General features: G+C 45.4%; 1 protein-coding gene across 25 annotated transcripts in view; it reads right to left on the bottom strand.

Moving 5' to 3' along the window:
- Positions 1-6,749: 6,749 nt before the first annotated feature.
- DTNA (dystrobrevin alpha) overlaps positions 6,750-23,833 on the bottom strand; it is a 321,656-nt gene continuing 304,572 nt past the window's right edge. For 17 of the 25 annotated variants that reach the window (XM_038766548.1, XM_038766544.1, XM_038766547.1 and 14 more), the window contains 5 exons: positions 22,918-23,077; positions 19,922-20,011; positions 18,197-18,365; positions 16,679-16,811; positions 6,750-10,222 (listed from right to left, as the gene is read on the bottom strand). In XM_038766548.1, coding sequence (XP_038622476.1) covers positions 10,067-10,222; positions 16,679-16,811; positions 18,197-18,365; positions 19,922-20,011; positions 22,918-23,077 — 708 coding nt within the window. In that variant the 3' untranslated portion in view covers positions 6,750-10,066. Of the gene's footprint in view, positions 10,223-13,517; positions 13,568-16,678; positions 16,812-18,196; positions 18,366-19,921; positions 20,012-22,917; positions 23,078-23,833 lie in introns of all 25 variants that reach the window. The other 8 variants (XM_038766553.1, XM_038766555.1, XM_038766554.1 and 5 more) reach the window with 1 other exon arrangement.

Genomic DNA, 23,833 nt, shown 5'->3' with positions numbered 1-23,833 from the left:
CTGCCTCTTCTAATTGCTTCCAATAGCAATCCATCAATCGTATTAATCAATAGATTCAGTGCCCGCTGTGTGCTCAGCACTGTACCGAGCGCTTGGGAGACTACCAGAAGCAGCAGAAGCAGCCTGGCTCAGTGGAAAGAGCACGGGCTTTGGAGTCAGAGGTCATGCATTCAAATCCCTGATAATAATAATAATAATAATAATAATAATAATGGCATTTATTAAGCGCTCACTAAGTGCAAAGCACCGTTCTAAGCGCTGGGGAGGTTACAAGGTGATCGGGTTGTCCCACGGGGGGCTCACAGTCTTCATCCCCATTTTAGATGAGGTCACTGAGGCTCAAAGAAGTTAAGTGACTTGCCCAAGGTCACACAGCAGACACGTGGCAGAGGCGGGATTAGAACCCATGACCTCTGACCCCCAAGCCCGTGCTCTTTCCACTGAGCCATGCTGTTTCTCTGCTTCCCTGCTCCGCCAGTTGTCAGCTGTGTGACTTTGGGCAAGTCACTTCACTTCTCTGGGCCTCAGTTACCTCATCTGGAAAAGAGGGATTAAGACTGTGAGCCCCCCGTGGGACAACCTGATCACCTTGTAACCTCCCCAGCGCTTAGAACAGTGCTTTGCACATAGTAAGCGCTTAATAACCAACTTGTACTTCCCAAGCACTTAGTACAGTGCTTTGCACACAGTAAACACTCAATAAATACAATTGAATGAATGAATGAATAATAAATATTATTATTATTATTATTACAAGGGAACACAATTTAACAGACACATTCCCGGCCCACTGCGAACTTACAGTGGAGAGGGGGAAACAGACATCGGTACAGATAAATTCCAGATACGTACATAAATATTTATTTTAGTGTCTGTGACTTCGTCGGACTCACACTGGGTATAAATTGGGTTGCAATATGACACCGATATTGTATTGTCCGCACACCATACTTTGAAAATCCCTAGCTTCCCCCTACCCACCTAATCCTCTGACGTCTCTTTGGAAGGGTTGTTCTAGCAGGAGAGATGAGAGAACTAAGAGAAGAGCGAGGCAGGAGAGAAAGGATGGGAGAGATGCAACTTGGAAGAAACAGTGGAAAGAAATAAGTGTAACGGTTGTGATTCACACCATTGATACGGAAATGTTTAGGTGGAAAGCTACATATTTCCATATTGAATGTGCCAGTTACCTCTAAGGGCCCCAAAGGAGAAGGTCTGAAAGTAGCGGTGGGAGAAAAGTATTGTCGTCTCCCAAGTGCCCTGCATAATATAAATGCTTAGTGAATACCACTGATTTGATTCAAGTAGAGAAGCAGCATGGCTCAGTGGAAAGAGCATGGGTTTGGGAGTCAGAGGTCATGGGTTCTGATCCCACAATGCCACTTGTCAGCTGTGTGGTTTTGGGCAAGTCACTTAACTTCTCTGTGCCTCAGTTCCCTTATCTGTAAAACGGGATTAAGACCGTGAGCCCCACGTGGGACAACCTGATCACCTTGTAACCTCCCCAGCGCTTAGAACGGTGCTTGGCACATAGTAAGCACTTAACAAATACCAACATCATTATTATTATTATTCAAGTCTGATTTGCCAGGTGTGTCAAGTTAAGGTAAGCGGGACAAACAGCTTGTGGAAGTGACAAGACAGTATACTTTACAGTTGGACACCTTCACTTCACCAGGCCCCGGCTACTGGCTGTATCTGAATTTAGCAGCAGGAAACAGAGTGGGCTACCAAAGGGGCTACCACCCAAGCAAAGCTCCAGCAGGAACAGTGAGGGAAAGCAACAGGGGTTGTGCAGTCTGGGGGCAGGCTCAGGCTGCCCCAGTTTCTTTACTGGGTTATCTGGGTTACAAGGCCCTACTGAGAGCTCACCTCCTCCAGGAGGCCTTCCCAGATTGAGCCCCCTCCTTCCTCTCCCCCTCCTCATCTCCCCCATCTTACCTCCTTCCCTTCCCTACAGCACCTGCATATATGTATATATGTTTGTGCATATTTATTACTCTATTTATTTTACTTGTACATATCTATTCTATTTATTTTATTTTGTTAATATGTTTGGTTTTGTTCTCTGTCTCCCCCTTCTAGACTGTGAGCCCACTGTTGGGTACGGACTGTCTCTATATGTTGCCAACTTGTACTTCCCAAGTGCTTAGTACAGTGCTCTGCACCCAGTAAGCGCTCAATAAATACGATTGACTGATTGATTGATCTGTTTGGGCGAGGCTGTGTCTCCTCCCTCTAGGGGAAGGCTAAAAGCCCATTAATTTATGACTTCAGGAGTTCGCTCTCTCTGGTACAGACATATTTCTAGAGGCTTGCAAATGCTGTCAACTCAGCCTGAGAACCCCAGGTACTTGACTTGTACTTCCCAAGCGCTTAGTACAGTGCTCTGCACACAGTAAGCGCTCAATAAATACGATTGATTGATTGATTGATTGAACACTCCTATCTCACCATCCCAGCTATAAAAAAATCCAACAAATACATGAACAAATAGGTTTTAGCAATCCTGCTTTGAGACTTTTGTGTTTTCCACTCTCCCACTGTTTTTCTTTCCAGAGCTTAGCACACAGTGGGCACTTAACAAATGCTACTACTACTACTACTATTACTTGCAAAAACCACGTACCTTAGTTTGATTTGTCTGGCACTGGGTAGGCTTGGGACATCTCCCAAGCATTGCTGCAAAGAGGACTATAAGACTAAACGTCATCATTGCTCTTACTGCTTCCCGCTCACCTTTTACTACCAAATGCTTTCTCCGCTTTCAAAGTCTTAATGAAGGCATAGCTACTCCAAGAGGCCTTCCCTGACGAAACCTTCATTTCCTCTTCTCCCCCTCCCTTCTGCATTGCTCTGATTTGCTTCCTTTGCTCACTCCTCCCTCAGCCTCACAGCACTTATGTACGTATCCATAATTTATTTATTTTACATCTTTTTGCCCCTCTAGACTGTGAGCTCACTGTGGGCAGGGAATATGTCTACCAACTCTACTACATTATACTGTCCCAAGCGCTTAGTACAGTGCTCTGCCAGTCCTAAATCACCCAATGAGTGATATTATGAATGTTCTTCTCTGGGATTATCTCTTGGGATGTTCTGAAGAAGTGGTGCAGCCTAAAGCAGAGATACAGGAGGCTCCTTAGAATGACAGGTGTCGAGGAGGTGCTGCTGGCTGCAAACCACTTCATGGACCACAATCCCATCAAGATCCAAACTTAAAAAGAGACCAGTACCAAGTGGTCAGGAAATAGTGTGGTCCTCCATTGCACAGCACCTGTGACTCAATATACGGTCTTCAAAATTGGCCTTTCCCACCTTTCACGTTATAGATTCAAGAAATTTCCAGAAGCAAAAATGACAGACTTCATTTGGGCCACCACTGTCCGTAACTTGGTCAGGTGAATTGACTTGGAGCAGGCATAGGCAAAGAGGGCAGAACCAGTATTTTAAAGACACAGTGAAGCATAGTCTCAAACAAACTGCTTGGAGAAGGGAAAGAAGTGACAGACTTGTGTGTAGTAATTGCTTAAAGAGTTGTGCTTGTGCTCTCGTTCTCTCTCTCTCTCGTGGCAGGCGTGTTACTGTAGCTGATGTGCACAGTCTTTCTGTAAACGTGGGGTGGACTGAAGCTCAGTCTCTCTCACTTGCAGCTATAGATAAGATCTCACCATCAGTAGTGTCATCTCCGTAAAGGAAAAAAATCAAACATGCATTTGTGGCTGAGCACACTCATTCTTCCAGAATTAGATGATGACCTTTCTGAAAAGTGATGCTTTGGGAATAATTCTTCCATATCTTGAGCTAGAATAGTCCTGTCCTGTGTAAGAGTAGTGTGTAAGGTTAGTCACTCAAGCTGCAGGGAAAGTTTCTGTATTTCTTGGTGAAAGGGACAGTATCTGGTCCAACCATAGCACACATTTCTGGGAATACAGCATGGTTTAGTGGAAAGAACTTGGGGCCTGGGTTCTTGTCGTTAAGCGCAGCTCAAACTGTTAAGGCTCTATTTTGGCAAAAACCTCCCCAGCCAACCCCGCGAGTTTGAATCTCCTTTATATTGACGTGAGTTCGTTGTGGGCAGAAATGTGCCTGTTCGTAGTTATAGTGTACGCTTCCAAACGCTTAGTACAGTGCTTTGCACACAGTAAGCACTCAATACGACTGAATGAACAAACATTTTATTCCCTTTAGACTGTGAGCTCGTTGCAGGCAGGGAATGCCTCTCTTTACTGCTGCATTGTACTTTCCCAAGTGCTTAGTACAGTGCTCTGCACATGGCAAGCACTCAATAAATACAATTTATTGAATAATCCTGGCTCCATCACTTGCCTGCTGTGTGACCCTGGAAAAGTCACTTAACCTCTCTGTGCCTGTTTCCTCTTCTGTAAAATAGGGATTCAATACCTGTTCTCCCTCCCACTTAGACTGTGAGCCCATGTGGAACAGGTTCTGATCTGATTATCTCGCATCTACTCCAGTGATTAGTACAGTAGTTGGCACATAGTAAGTGCGTAACATTCATTCATTCAACTGTACTTATTGAGCACATACTGTGTGCAGAGCACTTTACTAAGTGCTTGGAAAGGACAATTCAGCAATAGAAAGAAATAATCCCTGCCCACACCGGGCTTACAGACTAGAAATACCCCAATTATTACAATTATTCCTCGAAACTGTAGGGATCATGAGGTCAGTATGGAGAAAGGAGAGGGGGCATAGGAGTGGGACTGGGAGCTTTTGTCATCCTGGCTTTTACTGAGATAGGAAGCCTCTCCTATCTCACGCAGAGAAGCAGCATGGCTCAGTGGAAAGAGCATGGGCTTTGGAGTCAGAGGTCATGGGTTCAAATCCTGACTCAGCCACTTGTCAGCTGTGTGACTTTGGGCAAGTCACTTCACTTCTCTGGGCCTCAGTTTCCTCATCTGTAAAATGGGGATTAAGACTGAGCCCCACGTGGGACAACCTGATCACCCTGTAAACTCCCCAATGCTTAGAACAGTGCTTTGCACATAGTAAGCGCTTAATAAATGCTATTATTATTATTATCTCCCCCCTTCTAGACTGTAAGCCCGGTGTGGGCCGGGATTGTCTCTACTGCTGAACTGTCCTTTCCAAGCTCTTAGTACAGTGCCCTGCACACAGTAAGCGCTCAATTAATACGACTGAATGAATGAATGAGTGGTTGGCACCTACAAACCATACATAAGCTCCAAAGATAAGGCATGATTACCAACAAGGAGGACCTGGAACAAAGTCAGCTTATCAGCAGCGAAGCAATGCTCACAGCCACACAGCTCCACCGGGCAGGACATGGCAGAATGGACAACAGCAAGATTCTTGAGCGGCCACTGTAGGGTTAACCGAAAAGGGGCATAAACATCAGGCAGGAGGGCAGACCAGACAATATAAAGGCACACTGATGGACACTCAAACTGTACTTCACACTGTAGCAAGCAGACCCGGGGGTGAGATACTGGAAAAGGGGTAAACAAGGGCTCCGTGAGGTGTGGGATTGCAACAGGTGGGCTGGAGGGCAGATTTGGGACTTGCATTGGACAGAGACCCATTTGCTTAGTAAAGAGCTCTCCTTCAGGGCAGAAAGTTGTGGCAGGGTGTGTTGGCAGACAGAGCCAGGATCTTACCCTCAGCAGGATCGTCATCAAGCATGAAGGACGGCTAGATGTCTGTTTAAGAAGACGGGGAAAAGGAAGCTTTTAAAGAAGACAATCTTTTGACTACAGGGTCTTAAGCGATATAACTTAGAAGTGTTCAAAATATACTCAGTTCTGATCACCATGTGTGTTTTCTCTACATATTCGGGCTAGAAACCGCTTGGGAATTAGAGAATGTTTGTCAATCAATCAATCAATCAATCATATTTACTGAGCGCTTACTGTGTGCAGAGCACTGTACTAAGCAATTGGGAAGTACAAGTTGGCAGCGCGGGGCTGTTTGCGGTGCAGGAAGAAACCGTTTGTGCACACTTTATCACGAGGTTTGCAAGAATGCAAGCCCTGCATGATAGGAGAACTGGTGTGTACATATTTAGACATGTTTGGATGAGAGAAGGGATGGGATCCAGACTGAGCCCCTTCCTTCCTTTCCCCCTCGTCCCCCTCTCCATCCCCCCCATCTTACCTCCTTCCCTTCCCCACAGCACCTGTATATATGTATATATGTTTGTACATATTTATTACTCTATTTATTTATTTATTTATTTTACTTGTACATATCTATCCTATTTATTTTATTTTGTTAGTATGTTTGGTTTTGTTCTCTGTCTCCCCCTTTTAGACTGTGAGCCCACTGTTGGGTAGGGACTGTCTCTATATGTTGCCAATTTGTACTTCCCAAGCGCTTAGTACAGTGCTCTGCACATAGTAAGTGCTCAATAAATACGATTGATGATGATGATGATGATCCACTGGCCGTTCGGGATTCCTGAATGCAGGCTTCTCAATACCTTAACAACAAAGACAGCCTTCACTGCAATTACTAACCATTACACTTCTCAGTACATTAAATATTACAGTCAATCACTTGAAGTTTTTAACAGCATTTCTGCTCAAAATATCCGTAGGAGAAGCATAAGGATTCCCACAGGCTAATGATTCAGTTGTAATATTGTACACTGTAAAAAAACAAAGATTCTATGTCCTAGGCAGCCTTTTCTCTTTGGTCCAACTAGTTTTCGCTTGAACTCCAGAAAATATATTTCAAACTAAATAATGGAAAAAGCTGAGGTGTAGTATTTTTAAAAATCTTTTTTTAATGAAGAAATAATTCCATTCCAAAATATAGACACACAATTAAATAGTTTAATCACTTCAAAATATAACATGTCCCCGGTAAGTTCCAACACACGCATACGCACATACACACACACACACACATACACACAAAACAATACTTAACAGCAATACAAAAAACCCATACAATAGTAGTTTTGTTACAATACCAATGAATATTGTGAAATCTTTAGTGTCTCTGCATCTGTTGTCTCAAGTGGCGTCAAAGTACAGTAGTCATAATTAAAAAGGTCTTACAGTTAGTAGCCTCAAGATGTAACTCTTCATACTTTTTTTTTTTTGGTTCAAAAATAAAAATGCCCTTTCTTCCGAGGACACCGTGGAGTTCTTGTTGCCTGCGGCTCCTTGCGCTGAAATGAACCAAGGTGACTGAAGCGACCGTGGTTGCGATATTTACAAGGACTATCTACAGTTAACAACCAAGAACTCATGAAGGAATGAGCAGAGGTGACCAAATTAAAGGCAGACACTGGTGCTAAATCATGATGCAACAGTTTGGCTCATGCATATAAGAAAATACATATTATATCACAACAAAGCCCACACTCCTTTAATGCAGTTCAGACAACGCTACTACTTACGAATGAACCTTCCCTGCCTAGCAGTAGTGACCATCCGAGATCCTAGTCCTCACCAAATCCTTCAAACCTCCCTTCTAACTGACCGAACATTTCCCCAACCTCCCTCCTTACCACCTGCAACAGTTTCCCCAACCCTAAGGAGTCCGTCAGCCCTTGGGCCCGGTGCCGCGACGCTGAAGCTCACCAGTAATGAAAAGCAACCATTTCCGAGGGCCACTTCTGCGTAGTTCTTAGTTTTAATGGCTAAGAAACGACAAACCACAAGATATAATAGTATCCAACGGACAGACTTGCTGAGCTAAAACACTGCCAGCTTGGCAAAATACCGAACATAATACATCTGGCGAGGCAAACGAAGAGAGCCGAGAAGCTCCACCTCAAGTTCCAAGTTGGGAAGGGGTGTTTGGGGCCTCTCACTGGCCTTCAGGCTTGGAGTCAGCAGAAAGAAAGAAAAGGTGGCTAGTTTGCTCTGAAAGCAGACCCGGAGCCACCGAGGGCCTGCCGTGGCCGGCTCCCGTGGGGACGGCTGACTCTCCGAGTGGGAAACGGAAAGGATGTGGCTGGCTCTGACGGTTCGGCGGGCTTTTCCAGCTGTGAGGGTCGGCGTCACGGCCTGGAAGCTCTCTGAAGCCAACAGCGATTTCAGAGTCTAGGACGTTGTGGCTTTAAGCGCTGACTGTGAGGCACAGGTGGTCCTCCTTCCCAAAAGGCGGGAGGGGCCGAGGAGAGGTAAGGGGCCCAGGGGATTGAGGGTAGGAGGAGGAGGAGTGGGAAGGGGCTGTGAGGCGGGGCTTCCTTTCCCCTCAGGGATGGCAGATGCCATAGGAGCAATGCGGATGAAAAGACCAAAAATCCCAACAGAAAAATGAAGAAACCCGAACTAACCATGAAGCATGAAGAAACCTGGGTTTCTGTTCTCATTTTGCCCCTCAAGGACATGACATGGAGGCTGTTTGCTTGGTGGTGGCGGTGAGGGGGAGGTAGGAAGGGGGCCTCTGCACTCACAGCTGCCTAGGGGCAAGATGTGAACTCTAAAGTGCCCACTGCTTCCTCCCAGTTCCCTGGGGGCAACCATCTGGCCGTCCTCAGACCACCTACAAGGGAAAATGGCACAGCCTTCTGGACAGAGTGCTTGAAAGGCAAAGGGAGCACTTGAAAGGCCAAGAGGATCCCTGGTCTGAACGGCAACCACTCCCTGGGGTAGTGGAGGACTCTGACGGTCTGTAAAGCAAACGACGCTGCCAGGCCCAGCTCAGGCATTTACTGGTGTGTAACATTAGCCTATTCAGAGCTCTTGATTCCAAAATGTGATACACTCACCCTCTTTTTCTTTCTTTCAGATTTCAGGGAAGAAAAGGAATGATCAGAGAAACCCCAGGAATCCAAATGTTGCATCTTCCAACTGGAAAGATCTGAAGACCATTTCTTTTTTCCTGACTTTCTGTTCTCTTTCTGTTCTCCAGGAAAGGGCAAATGTCAGGTTCCTTTAGCTTCCTTTTTTTCCATGAATGTAATTTTCCCTTTTGTTTAACTCTCCACTCAAGGAGTCAGCCTCTTCCCAAAGATTGCATGCAGAACACCCAGGAGCCAGCTAAGGCCAGATACATTCAGAAATAAAAGGAAAGGGGACATTCCAAGCGCACTTTTAAAGCCTGTACATTTCAAGCCAAAGGCCTCAAATCAACCTGATAGGGAAAACTTGTGAATGAGAGGATGTGTTGAAGACATGCTCACTAAAGCTAAAACATCAATGAAACAAAACCATGGAAGATTATAGGTCAGTCAGTTCAGGGATCTTATGGCACCTGTGGTTTATAAACAGCTTTAGTAACGAGTATTTCAAAACATAGTTCACAGTTTTAAGAAGATCTGTGCTGATTTAAAAACTAGATTCTATATCATTTGAATGTTGCCTTTTTTGTATATGATATCTATTTGGAAAAAAAATATTTACACTAAATTCTATGGCTGATTTGTTAGAGAATCTTGAAAGAAAACAACTCTCAGTTATGCATTAGCCCAAAGGATTGGATTATCCAAGTGCATTTGGTCCAAGTCCCTTTCTACAGAGACTTGGCCACACGTTGCAGACGGAGCCTGGATCTTAATTTCTGGACTCTGAATTCACACACTCAGGATTAAAATCCTTCAGGGTTGATGAATAACTGTCTGGGGTTGTTTCATGTTTTTTTTTTCCCCCAATCTCTGTGGAAAAAAAATATACAGTGTATAGTAAACCATTCTACTAAAACCTCAAAGTGTTCAGAAATCAAACTCCTGGCTATAAACAGCATTAATATTGTTACTGTAAACTGAACAGGGTTCAACATCATGTGCAAAGGTTTAAATGTTTTGTTAACACTGCCATTATGGGAAACAGCAGCCCCAGGGTTATAGCCTGTGTGCTTCCGCAGTGATGAGCCATGTCACAGAAAATATAGCTGATAAGTTTTAGCTTTAAACAAGTCTTTTTTTTTCTCCAAAAACACAGACCTACAAACTACAACTCTTAGAACAAAAGGTAACTGAGCTACAGTCATCCAAATGACGGGTTTAGTTAGGGTTTTTCTCTCAAGCGCTTAGTACAGTGCTCTGCACACAGTAAGCGCTCGTAAGTATGATAGACTGATTGATTGATTGATTAGTTGAAGCTGCTGAATGGGTTGTTTCCACTCCTCAGGGAAGGTGGGTATTCCGACCGCCTTCCTCCTCCTCCTCCTTCTCCTCTGCTGCCACCTCCTCCTCCTCCTCCTCGTCTTCCTCGGTCTGTTTGCAGCTCTTGCCATCATTGGTTTTCACGTACCTTTCGTCATTCATCTGACTGCGGCTTGCCTGGGAGAAACATGGATGTGGTGACTGTTCTGCAATCTGGGAAGCCAGCCCTTCCTATGGCCAGGACCCAAGCCTCGTTGGCCAGGCTGGGCCCCTCCTCGTTGGAAAGGGGTGAGATCTGAAATCCTGGGAAGGGGCCCTAATTTGAGTTATCTTTAAAGAATCCCTAAAGGCTGCTGGGGATCTTCCCTTCAACATCTTCACTCAAGCTAAAATGTTTCCTAGCCCACAATATATGGCTCACCCTGCCTTTCCACTCCCCTCCTTTTCCTCCAGTTCCTCCCACCTCTAGGTACAGATTGCCCAGGCATCTGCCTCCAGTGTTTTTACAGTAATTGTTAAGCACTTACTATGTGCCAGGCACTGTACTAAACGCTGGGGTAGATACAAGCTAATCAGGTTGGACACAGTCCATGTCCCACATGGGGCACAGACTTACTCCCTATTTTACAGATGAGGTAACTGAGGCACAGAGAAGTTAAAATGACTTGGGTCCCACAGCGGACTCGTGGTGGAGCCAGGATTAGAACCCAGGTCCTCTGGCTCCCAGACACGTGTACTTTCCACTGGCCACACTGCTTCTCAGCGTTCTCATGACGGATGGTTCCATCCTACTGCGGATTTCAGTGAAACTCAAATGAAGGGCTATAAAGAACCACCAGAAACCTCCTGTCTGACTTCTTTTATGCCTGACCTAATTACCTTTAGCCTCTGAGTTTGAGCAGACCTTTGCTAATTCACTAAGGGGCAAGGCACATGAAGAAATCAGTTTCTTCCCTCTGAGGAGATGCAACAGATTCATTTCTGACTCAGAGGCTGGACACTCCCCTTGCATTCAGCACAATCATGATCCCTGTGTAACCGTCAGTGTCCAACACATCAGACTTGAGAGCTGGATTCTGGTCACCCAGGCACTTAGGACAGTGTCCTGGCCAGAGTAAACCTTCAATAAATACCACTGATTGATTTCTGTGAGTTGGGATATAGGTCTACCAATTCCCACCTAAAGAAAGCTAACAATACCTTAAATTGTAAATTTTTCTCTTTTACTTCTACTATATTCTTTCAAGTAGTACAGTGCTCGGCACAGAGTAGGTGCTCAATAAATACTATTGGTTGATTGTCCGTGGGCCTCAACTTTAGCTGTAAGGGGCTGATTCCCTTCATGAATTCTGCCACCTAAACCCCAAATTTCCTCCTATCTCAACAGGTGTCACAACGGTATCTGACTCTGTCTTATCTTTCTCCAAAAAGACTTTCCAGAGGGCCAGCCTAGGAAGGAAGAGTAATCAATAAACACTACTGATTGACTGACTGGCAAATTCAACATGCAAAGTGTGACCTCGGGCAGCCCACCTTCAAGTTCCATTTTCTTTATTGACAAATTGTGCACTTGCCCTTTGGTGAATCTTTTTTTTTCCTATGGAATTTGTTAAGCACTTACTATGTGCCAGGCTCTGTACTAAACACTGGGGTAGATACAAGCTAATCAGGTTGGACACAGTCCATGTCCCTCATGGTGCTCAGAGTCTTAATCCCCATTGTAAAGATAAGGTAACTGAGGCACAGAGAAGTTGTGACAAGGTCACACAGCAGACAAGTGGTGGAGCAGAGACTAGAACCCAGATCCTTCTGAATCGCAGGCCTGGGGTCTATTCGCTAAGCCACACTACTTCTTTCCTGGTCAAGTGAACCTACGGGTGTATATTGCACAAATTGTGGCTTAAAACCTCTTTCCCACCAGGAATGGCTGGTTTGGCCTTTCCGACGCACAGCTTCTCCGGTTTGTTCTTTAAAACACTGACAAGACCCAAAGTGAGCATGGTTAACTGTTGTTTGGCTTGCTGAAGGGAACGGCTAAATCGGACAGAGCTGGAACAGATGGTTTCCAGCGTTATTTTCAGGGATTTTTTCACTGATGAGTCAAATGAGTCTGCAGCGGGTGCAGTGGCTCAAAGCCAGGGAAAGGCAAAGATAGAGGAGTTGCTACAGGGCTCAAATTCAAGACCTCTCCATTCCATAATGATAAGGCCTCATTCACCTCTTTGTCACCGTTTTCCACTACCGCAAAATAGCAACTGTAGGAGTTTTTGTACCTGGGTTTTCAGCCTTATAACTGTAACTTGCCTAATGTGATCAAAAGCCAGAAATATCCCAGTTGGTTAGCCTTGTTTACTAACTATGATGACATTTTAGATGTCGCTGAAACTTTTCCACCTAGCAGCTCGGGGTTCTAATCAACAGTAGTGTAGATGTGATGGGTCTTGAAGGCAGTGTTAAGTAACTCAGCTAGACTAATCATGTGTGGGGCACCTTAATGGAGACATCCAGGATAGATGGGTTGAGGGGATCTCGCTTCCAGGAAGTAAAATACAAAACAAAACAACTATCTGGCATTGTATCTGGCAGTACTTTGACACTGCTGACAGCATAGTTTTGTATGGCCCGGCTGGATCGTCTTGGCCCTTTCTAAGATGGTGCCGGGGGCGGCCAGGAAAGGCAGGTGGGAAAATTGTCCAATGACTGCTCTCAACTGGCCTTAGTGAGCTGGTGCCCTGTGTAAGGAGGATGCATATTTGGTTTGCTTTAACACAGCATCTTTTACTTTGACTCTCTTGTCTGTAATTGACAGCGGCTACAGTCTATCACGTTTAGCTTTATCATGCTATATCTAAGCTAAAGCGGGGCATAGAACCAGGTAGAAAAGGGAGGGAGAGTGGTATAATGGAAAGAGCACAGGTCCAAGAGTCAGAAGACCACTGTTCTAATCCCACCTCCACTGCCAGGTGTGACCTTTCTTAACATCAGTTTCCTTCTCTGTAAAATAGGAGAATGACACCTGCCCTTTTACAACTCGTGGGTGTGCTGTGAGGACAAAAACAAAACAAGCAAAGTGAAAACACTCTGGAAAATAAAAACACGGTACAAATTCAGGGTACACATTATTATAACAAAACCCAGGTTCCTCAATATCTTGGATCACTTTTTTTCTCCAGAGATTGCAATAGTGGACCCCCGCTGCAGGGTGGTACCAGGGGAAGAGGATCGGCTGGGACAAGGCCCGGGGCCACCTGATCTTGACCACCTGCTCAGGAGGTGAAGGGCCTGCCTGCCCATGCTTCTGAGAGGGGAACACACGTTGGCTGGGGTATCAGAGATGATCAGCAAGGGGGCCCTATTCTTCGACAAAAGGCAGAAGCGGCATCACATCACATGCAAAAGAGTGGCTGGGTGTCAGGCTTACTGGAACTCAGTTTCAATAACCATTTTCCCTTCTAAATGAAGCGGTACTTACTTGAGGGGGGGAGTGATAGAAGGATATTGCAATCAACCTTGCAAACTGACCTGTAGGTGGAAAAAGGATAGAAAATAAGAAAGGTGAACAGTCGAGCCAGTGAAGCAGCCAAGCAAGGAATTATTTTGAGAGGAGCCAAGCACATAGATAAGGAAAATGAGAGACTGGTGGAGGCAGCATTCAGCCTGACCAAGCTGCTGTGTGTCCACAGGACATCCAGAGGAAACCATACCGAATTTGCCCAATAACTCTTCCTTGGGTGGGATGACTGGCCCTAAATAGCCATCGTACATTTTCTTCTCTAGACTCATGGTACCCAAGAGAGAGGAGAGGGTGGGGGAAACAGACTGTTGCTTTTTATATACTCAGCCTAAGAGGAAAGAGGGAAAATCCAAGCCCTCCCTGTCCTGGCAGAGGTGATTTTTTTCCACTCTCACAAAACTGCTGGGGCCAACTACTGCCAGAAATAACTAGGAGTTCACAAGCAAAGGCCAAGCTGAGGAGCCTTTAGAGATTGGAGCTTGGGCCCTGATCGTTTTCCCCAGCTCTATCTCCCTGGACTAGAAACGCAGGTAAATGATAAATGATTGGGAAGGACATCACCAACAATCCCTCTATTAACACTCTTCATGGCTTGCCTCCAAACCAAGGACCCGTGTTTTGCATCCTTGGAAAATGTTGCCCAAGTCCCTGGGGGTGGAAAAAACAAGACATCGATTTCTTCCAGGTTTCTGTAGCCCCGGAGCGCGTGTACATAGGCTGGCAGAAGCAAATACATATGTATGCAATGAATGGGCCAGTATGTTAGCCATCTCTGAAACGTGATCTTTTCCCAGGGATTCAGAGAGGCAGAACTGATGAGACTAATGAAATACCAAGAGTTCTGTCCAAGCTATGAAAAGCTGCAGAGACCACAGCATAGAAGGAGCCAAGGATTTTTGTTCCGCTGCCTCCAAACGCACACTGCGATGCAATCTGGATTTTTTTTTTATTGCATCTTCTTTCTTCCAATAATTTCCCATTAGAGCGGTGGCAACTATGAAGCCAAGCTTCACTTTCTATAAAAGAGGATGTGTCAGTCCATTTTGCTCTGGACTCCCCTTACCGTGCCAGTGTCTGTAGGGAATATTCCCCCTCTGCTGGAGGCCTGATTCCGGGGGGCGTAAAATATGAAGGAAGCCAGGGAGAAGCCCAGTAAAGCAGGGGGAAATCCTTGGGCCCATCCTCATGTAACTACAACAGAACAGTGATCAGGGAGGAAAACAGTCTGGATTACAGCAGCAGAGAAGCCAATCTGGATGTTTAGGGAAAGGGACTATAGACTGAGATTGTGAGCCCTGTATAGGAGGAGGGGCTGTGTCTGACCAGCCCGTTATTGGGTAGGGATTGTCTCTATTTGTCCCCGAATTGTACTCTCCAAGCGCTAAGTACAGTGCTCTGCACACGGTAAGCACTCAAAAAGTACAACTGAATGTACCTTCTGCAATGCTTAGAAGAGTGGTTGACACATAGTAAGCACATAAATACCACTATTATTATTATTATTGTTGGTGTTGTTATCCGTAGCATTCCCTGTATCATGTCACAGCTATGGAACCACTAAGGCTTGGACCTACCTGAAAGTGACTCACCCTCTTGTTGCCTGGATGGGATGTGGGTAAAAAAAAAAAATTCACCCAGTCCCTATGTTTCCTCCCCTGACTCCCTCTGCTTCCCAGGCAGAGTTGTCTCAACCACCCATAAATTTGTGGGCAGACCTTAAAAATGTCCTAATAAAGCCCGTACAAAGATCTCCATGTCAGATAACACAGGCAGCCGTCACACTGGGGTAGGTGCAGGCGCAGTAGCCAAAAATGAACAACTCTGGTTCCCTCAAGAGCGAGGCAGGGAGCTCTGCCCTCTCAGGCCAATCAGGGTGCCATCAGCTCAAGTCCTACAGCTTGAAGCCCAGTGCCCTATCCCACTTGGTGGAGGGGGAGGTAGCGTGAGAACAAATCACCTGTTGAGAAACTTGCATTTGGGACAAGTGAACTACCCATTGCTGCTGTCGCCTCCTCTTCCTCATCCTCCTTCTCCCAGCATCTCACCATCCCAGTAGCAGGTTCCCGAAGGCCAACAGGTCCCCCCACTCCAGACTGGGATCCCCTTCACTCTCTACTCTGTGGGGTCCTGGATCTCCCTCCCCACCCCACTTTTCAAATGATGCATTTGGGCTAAGTACCTGCCCAGGTGTAAGGTTGGGGGAGGCAGGAGAGTAAGGAGGAAGTAAGGGCTGAAGAATGGGGAGGCCTCCCTCCCATCTCTCTCCAGTCTCCTTCCACCTTTCTGTTTTCCCCTCCTTCCCCTCTCTTATCCCCCCTCTCTTCCTTTCTCCTTTTCTTTGCCATCCTCCCCACCTCTTCACCCTGCTCTACCTCTCTCTTCCCCCCTTGCTCCCCTCCTCCCTTCCCTCTCCTTTTCAGTACATTTTCTCCTCCAAGAGGCCTTCCCTGACTAAGCTCTCCTTCCCTCTTCTCCCACTCCCTCTGCACGGCACTGACTTGCTCCCTTTATTCGTCCCCCCTCCCAGCCCCACAGCACTTATGCACATATCTGTAATTTATTTATTTACAATAATGTCTGTCTCCCCCTCTAGACTGTAAACTTGCTGTGGGCAGGGAATGTGTATAATATTATATTAGACTTTCCCAAGCATTTAGTACAGTGCTGTGCATATAGTAAGTGCTTAATAAGTATGATTGATTGACTGACTAAGGGAGGAGGAGGAGCTTCTAGACAGTTTCTAATTTCTACCAACAACCATTCCCTGTCACCTGGGCTTGCAGGCCATGGAGGGCTCTCTCTGCTTGCTGGGTGCACGTCACAGCCTAGCTAGGGACCAAATCGATGTCACAGCTGATGTCAAGCACCTTACATTATGCAAAGTTATGTCAGTATCGAGAACTTTACGGGTCAGTAATGTTTTTCTCATACTATTTGTACAAATCAGTCCCGAGTCTTTTGGCTTTCCAATGTTTCAACTTTCTAGACCCACTGGAGGCATACCACGACACTCCATGCTGGTCATATGAGGAAACACCCCCAGACCGCCTTACTTCCGAACAGTTCGGCAATACACTTCACTGCTACACGTCCAGGCGTTTGAAAGTATTTTCCTTTACCTGGTAGGCTTCATCTTGGAGTTTCTGTTTCAGATATTCCTCCATCTTGAGCTCATTCTCCAGCTGGCGAACCGAGTCATTTTCATAGTTCTCATCGTCCGCTCTCACGTAAGGGTCCCCGTCTTCTGTAACACTGAGATAAAACCGATAAGCATAGAAGACCTCTGTAAATGAATGGAGTTTGGAGGGAAAGAAATTTTTATGGAAACCCTCTTTAAACGAGTGATTAAAAAAAAGGACCCAGGTGGACTATTTTAACTGCCTGTGAATTTGCTAAGGATTTGGGAAGTAACTTAGCCCAGTGGAAAGAGCATAGTCCTGGGAGTGAGAGGACGTGGGTCCTAATCCCGGCTCTGCCACTTGTCTGCTGTGTGACCTTGGGCAAATCACTTCACTTCTCTATGCCTCAGTTTCCTCATCTGCAGAATGGGAATTCAATATCTGTTCTCCCTCCTACTTAGATTGTGAGCCACATGTAGGACAGGGACTGTGTCCAACCCGCTTAATTTGTATCTACCCCAGCATCAGAAGCATGCTCGACACTATTGCTATGCAATGGGCAAGGAAAGTGTCTGCTAATCTGCTGTATTCATTCATTCATTCAATCGTATTTACTGAGCGCTGTATCATAGGTTGATACAAGGTTATAAGATTATCTCTGCTCCACGTGGGGCTCACAATTCATTTTATCACCACCTTAAAGATAAGAAAACTAAGGCCTAAAGAGGTTAAGGGACTTGATCTCATAGTAACAGGGCTAGTACTCAATCCTGGGTCTCCTGATGTCTAGTCCTGTGCTCTTTCCCTTAGGCCACACTGTCTCAATTGTCAGATTAGTAATACCACGTGATTCAGGGCTGGCTGAAATCAATCACTCAATCGATCAATGGTGTTTACTGAGTGCTCACTGTGTGCAGGCACCGTATTAAGCACTTGGGAGAGCTGTAGCCCTCATAATTGAAATGCAAACGTGCACAGAGGAGGCAGGCTAAATTGAGTGAATCTATTTCTCATGTATTAGGTGGAACTAGTGACCTTTTTTAATTAGATGGAGTTGATCTCTGGCACATGGGGAGGTCCGGATGATCAAGAAGGCCTCTAACCAGAGGAAGGTGGCTGGTTCAGAAGGAGACTCCTCCTTTTTACCCCGATTGGAGGTGCCTGGTCTGGGCTGGTTTGGGGCTTTTGTTAATTGTTGGGTTTGCAGGTGAACTTCCCCTTTTGATATAATTGATTATTTGTACTCATCAATGATTAATCACTCGAGGATACTGGAAAGTCAGCAGCTCAGAAAATACCATCGCTTCTTGGGGGACTTAAGCTTTCTTTTTGTAACAACTATATTGGCTCTTTTGGGGCAAGAACTGGGTCTAATTTTTACCGTACTCCCCTGAGGGCCTAGTACACTGCTATGCACGTAATAGGCATCCAGTAAATACAAATGAATGACTGAATGTTTTTTGCTACTTCCCACAGGTTTCTCTGGTCCAGAGGACAAAATGCAGGGAAGATACTCACATGTCACTGCGGATGGTGCCAGTGGCCGCTCCACTATGAAGATAGCCAGGCTTCCTGGCATGGATTTGTGCCAGGAAAGCCTTTTCCGAAGTTGGGGATGGCACCAGATCATCAAATTGGGTCCGCCCAAATTCAGAGTCAACGTTGCTCTCCGTCTCACTCCCCACTTCTGCCAGATTATGGAATATGAGACAGTTACCTCTGTGCAATTCTCAAACAAAAGCCACAATAACTCTGGACCTTAACTTACTGGGAGTCTGAACAACGTTCGGTGCAATCAGTTCTGCCACGACTTGTATGCTCGCTATGCGGTTTGGCTAGAATGCAATGACCAAATGAGAGGTCATTTTTCCAAACAAGATAGCGTTAACATGGTGGATTTCTTAACACCGAGGATATGATGCCAGAGATTTTTCTTGAAATTTGTCGGGAAGGAGATGAAAAGCATGCTGCCACAGATGGGGTATGTTTTTCTAATCACCTAGCTGCCTCCTCATTGGTCTAGGAATGCACATGATTGACAGTTGTGGCCTAGGGGCCCGGCACTTCCCTTTGTATTTGGCCACCAGCCTGCCTAAGATTAGAGGATTTGCTCTGAGATCTCCAAGGGTAGAAGTGGAACACGGTTGACACCAGCCTGAGGGAGGAACTGCCTAAAATCCTGTCAGTTAATCAGTCAGGTGTCTATGTTCCTGAGGTGGGTTTGGGTTTGCCAGTCTGATGTTTGTCCTACAGGTGGTAATTAATGATCTTTTGGCATGTTCAGATTTTTCTACCACAACACTCCCTTCAAAAAGTACCTGTACGCAGAATCAATTGTTCAGGTAACTTCTTGGGAGTGGAACAGGACATTCCAATAATAATCCAGGGTCCAGCCTGACCCATCCCATCCCAGTTCTTGCTAATACACGGCCTGGCACAAACTGCCCTAGGATTTTTTGGTTTTTTTTTTTAAATGTCTGTGGCATTTGTTAAACATTTATTATGTGCCAGGCGCTGTTCTAAGAGCTGGGGCAGATACAAGCATATCAGGTTGGACACAGTTGATGCTCTACTTGGGGCTCACAGTCTTAATCCCCACTTTATAGATGAGGTACCTGAGGCACAGAGAAGTGAAGTGATTTGCCTAAGATCACACAGCAGACAAATGGCGGAGCTGGGATTAGAACCCAGGTCCTTCTGACTCTCAGGGCTCGGCTCCATCACTAGGCCACACTGCTTCTCCAAACAGTTCTAAGCTGTTGACGTCAAGAAAGCCCAGATGACAAAAACTTGATAAGGGGAAGCGGCGTGGGCTTCCTGATAAGGGGAAGCAACATGGGCCTGGAAATCAGGAGAACCTGGGTCTAATTCCGGCTCTGCCATCTGTCTGCCATGTGACCTTGGACAAGTCACTTCTCTTTTCTGTGCTCCACTTACTTCATCTGTAAAATGGGGATTAAGACTTTGAGCCCATGTGGGACAAGGGCTATGTCCAACCTTATTAACTTGCATCTATCCCGGCACTTAGTACAGTGCCAGACAATAGTAAGCACTTAACAAATAACATTAAAAAAGCAATGGCAAATAATACGAGAATTTGCATTTCCTTCACATTTGCTATTCCAAAATTTTTTATTGGAATTTCAATAATATCTAGAAGTGAATGAAGGTGAATTCTGACTTCTAGGTTTGTTTCCAAGCAAATACATGCTTATTCAGAGTAACTGGACTTGAGGATCTCACCTGAGTTTAGCTCCTTAACCAGAGAGGACATGGTATTGGTGATGGAATCAGCTGCCACCAGCAAGTCATTCCGTAAATTTCTCCTTGCACCTTAAGTGGAGGAAAAATAAAACATAAAAGATTTCCCCACCCCCAATCACCTAAAGTGCAAACCACATTGTTTCCCGCAAATACTTCTCTCAGAAAGTAGCAGAGTCGTGTTAAAAGAAGTTATTTTGCTACGGTTCCTCAAAATAGGCCTTTCCAGACACTGAAGAAAGCAGTCATAAATCACACGGCTAGAAATCTGGAAGTTATTCATTGCAATAAAACTCATATTTGTTAAAGTGAAATCAGTGAACTGGGGCTAAGAGCTGGAACTAGATGGGGAATTCTTTCAGTGTCTGTAAAAGAGACTCAGGGGATGGTGCAGGGGGTGGGAGAGAGTTTCCCCCCCACTGCTTAATTCAAACTGATGCTAAAATTTTTCCAACATGAAATATTTCATTCTGTTTCAGTGCTAAAGGTCCTAACTTTCACTGTAACCACTCTCCTATCCCCTATAGCAGAGCTGGGTGGGGCAGTGATGGTGTAGACAGAGATGACGCCAGCCCACATCGGGAGCCCTTGCCAGAGAGCAGCCTTTGCCCGGAGCTGTAGGAGGGAGGGTGGGAACCAGGATGGTGTCATTTCCAGATGGGTGTGCCTCTCTTCTTTCCACATACCTGAACCTTTCTTTTTGCCTGCCATTAGATGAACCACCACACCCAAACCGGAGAGAGAGGTAGCACCCACCCAATGGGCCCAGTCAGATGACGTGTGTTCTAATCCCACCTCCTTGGGCAAGCCACTTAACTTCTCTCAGTTATCTGTAAAACGGGGGATTAAGACTGTGAGCCCCATGTGGGACAACTTGATCACCTTGTAACCTCCCCAGTGCTTAGAACAGTGCTATGCACATAGTAAGCGCTTAATAAATGCTATCATCATTATTATTATTACCACCTTATTTCCACCCTAGCACTTAGAATAGTGCTCGGCACATAGTAAGTGCTTAACAACGCTTAGATCAGTGCTTGGCACATAGTAAGTGCTAAACAAATGCCATAATTATTTATTTATTTATCTATGGAATTCAGATCAGCTGTCCAAGGCCGGCAGTGTTCAGCACAGTCCGAAAAACTGGAACTCACATCTCACAGCTCTGGTTACTCTCTTCCCCCATGATGGACTGATTCCCCTCCCTTTACTCTGAAGATTGAGCCACAATGTGTTCTTCAATAAGAAGAAATGGACCCTGGCCAAGATGTTCAGTGCTGACGAAAACATTTTAATACTTCTCCTACTATACTGTCCCCAATCTTTCCCTTGTGTAGACTCTCGGTTTATTTTCTCCCCAGCCGCATCTTATCAGTTTAAATTAGACCATAACCCCGATGAGCAGAGGCTATGAGGATGGCAAACTACCTTGCTCACTATGCAGACTCAATAAATGTCTTTTAATATTATAAATATTTCACAAAAACCCTTCCCCTTAAAATGATCACGCTCAATTCTAAAGCAATTCTTGATACAGAAGAATGTTTGGGTTTGAAAACAACTTCTGAGGTAGAAATTGACCCCATACTGAATTATGCGCATACGGTAGCTATCAATCAATTCTTTTTAGGCTATGGCTACGCTAGTCCCCATCAGCATCAGACTATATATATATATATATATATATATCACATCTCTCTCTCTCTCTCTTTAGCTAGAGAAATGTATATATAGCCATATACATACATATATATATATAGCTAGAGAGATTCCTCTCCCATGTTACTTTTCTCTCTCTCTCTCTCTGCTTTCTTCCAAAGCTGGCAGAAGGGCTGGGGAGAAATGGCAGAAGGAGATCCAGTGAGACCAAGGTCCAGTCTCTCCCTCCTGACTCTCTGGTTTTGTTTGGCCATTATTCCTCTTCGTCCTGCAGTGGCTGCCTGTTTCCCCACCATGGCCTTCTTCCACTACCACCACTGGCTCCCCACTGCTTCACAGGGCCCCTGGGCTAGCTTTGTTTAATTGTGTAAGATTCAGCTGGCAAGTGCAAAAAAAGCACTATCATAAACTAAAGAGCTTTCCAAATGCCTTGTAAAATACGACAGAAGCACATCAGCCACTTGTAAGCTAGACGGTAAATCTGTCCTCTGGACTGCAAGCTCCTTGTGCGCGGCAAACATGTCTATCAACTGTGTCGTATTGCTCTCTCCCAATTGCTTAGTACAGTGCTCGGCCCACAGTAAAAGCTCAATAATCACCACTGATTGTAACTGAATACAATTCTTTAATACTTAATGGTAATTTCTGACTACATGTAAGCTCAGCTACCTACCCATAATATGCGCCAGGAAGGAGCACGTGATCTTTTCCTCTGCCCTAATTCCTAGTAACCACAAGGCTCTCATAAGCTAAACTATAAGTTTCTCCTCTAGACTGTCAGCTCCTTGTGGGCAGGGACCATGTCTATCAACTCTGTTGTACTGTACTCTCCTAAGAGCTTTGTAAAGTGCATGCAGTAAGTGCTCAAAAAACACCACTGATTAACTGTAACTGAATAAAGTAATTTAATATTTAACAGCAATTCCTGCCTCCAGGTGAGCTCAGCTACTTACCCACAGTATGGGACAGGAAGGAGCATATCCTTCTGCTTTTCTCCCTCCGATTCCCAGTGACCCCAAAGCTCTTGGAACCCATGAGTCTCTAATGCCATTTCCCATAGTCTGGTCCCTGCTTTCTCCAACTCCTCTGCATTTCCACTACCCCTTCCTTCCCTTCTCTTCTTCTCCTCTCCTCCAACCTGCTCTGATTGACCCCAAAGAGGGGCATGGCACGCTTACCACAGCAGTCACTGCTAAACAAATACCCCAGTCATCAAGTGTGTGGATTTTTTTGTGTGCTGCCTAGACAGCTACATTCAAGCTCTTCAATCTGAGCTTCTTCCCAGATTAAAGGAGGGGAACACAGACAAAGTCACTTACTTTGTGCAAAAGCTTCCTGGACATCTCCTCCTACCCCTGTCAGAGAGTCCTGAGGCGTATGGGTCGGGGTAGAACAAGTAGACGCAGATCGGATAGGCATAGGAATAGGCCTGCTGATGGTGTGACTGGGCGAAGATCGAGGAGAGCCTGCCCCTTGGGTCTGGAAGGACAACACAATTGGTTCTTTTCACAAGAAAATCTTCTTCTGCATCTGCCACTGCCCTAGGAGGCTGTGGGTTACCAGCACGGACATCTGGGGAGTTCAAGCCACACTGGGAAATTTCATTCTGGAAAACCAAGGGGGTGCCACACTCATAGGGTAGCAGGGAGAATGACTGAGGAAATCTGGGGCAATACTGGAAAGTTGTTAAAACAGTGCTCTAGCTTGCAAGACTCAGGGAAAATCCCATTATTTCTGGATACAAAAATAATTTCCAAGGAGGGGTGTTTTGCTTCTGAAGGAGAAAGTTTGAAGGCCTTTCCTTTTGGTATCTAGGATCCTGAAAGATTCTGGCAATCAAAGAGAAGTTTTCCATCTGGAGACAAGGCTAAACAGATTCCCTTAATTCATTCTCTAGAGGCTATTTGGGATCTGCTAATTGCTCAGGAGGCATTATAGAAGTAGAAGTGATAGAATTTATTAAGCACCTACTGTGTACACAGCATATACTAAGTGCTGGGAGAGAATATGCAGGTGGGAATTAGACATGGTTCCTGTCCCTTGGTGGGGGACGGAGGAAGGGAGCTTCCTCTACCTGCAATTAATTTTAATGTCTGTCTTCTCTGTTACACAGAGCAAGGATCATGTCTATGGATTGTACTGAACTCTCCCAAGGACTTAGTACAGAACACACAGTAACTGCTCAATAAATACCACTGATGGATTGATTTTGGGCAGGGTATTGTTGTATACAGC

Source organism: Tachyglossus aculeatus, chromosome 25, assembly GCF_015852505.1.
Source record: "Tachyglossus aculeatus isolate mTacAcu1 chromosome 25, mTacAcu1.pri, whole genome shotgun sequence".
Taxonomy (NCBI): domain Eukaryota; kingdom Metazoa; phylum Chordata; class Mammalia; order Monotremata; family Tachyglossidae; genus Tachyglossus; species Tachyglossus aculeatus.
The sequence above is the reverse complement of the archived record's forward strand: the minus strand, read 5'-3'. Positions and strand labels throughout refer to the sequence as shown.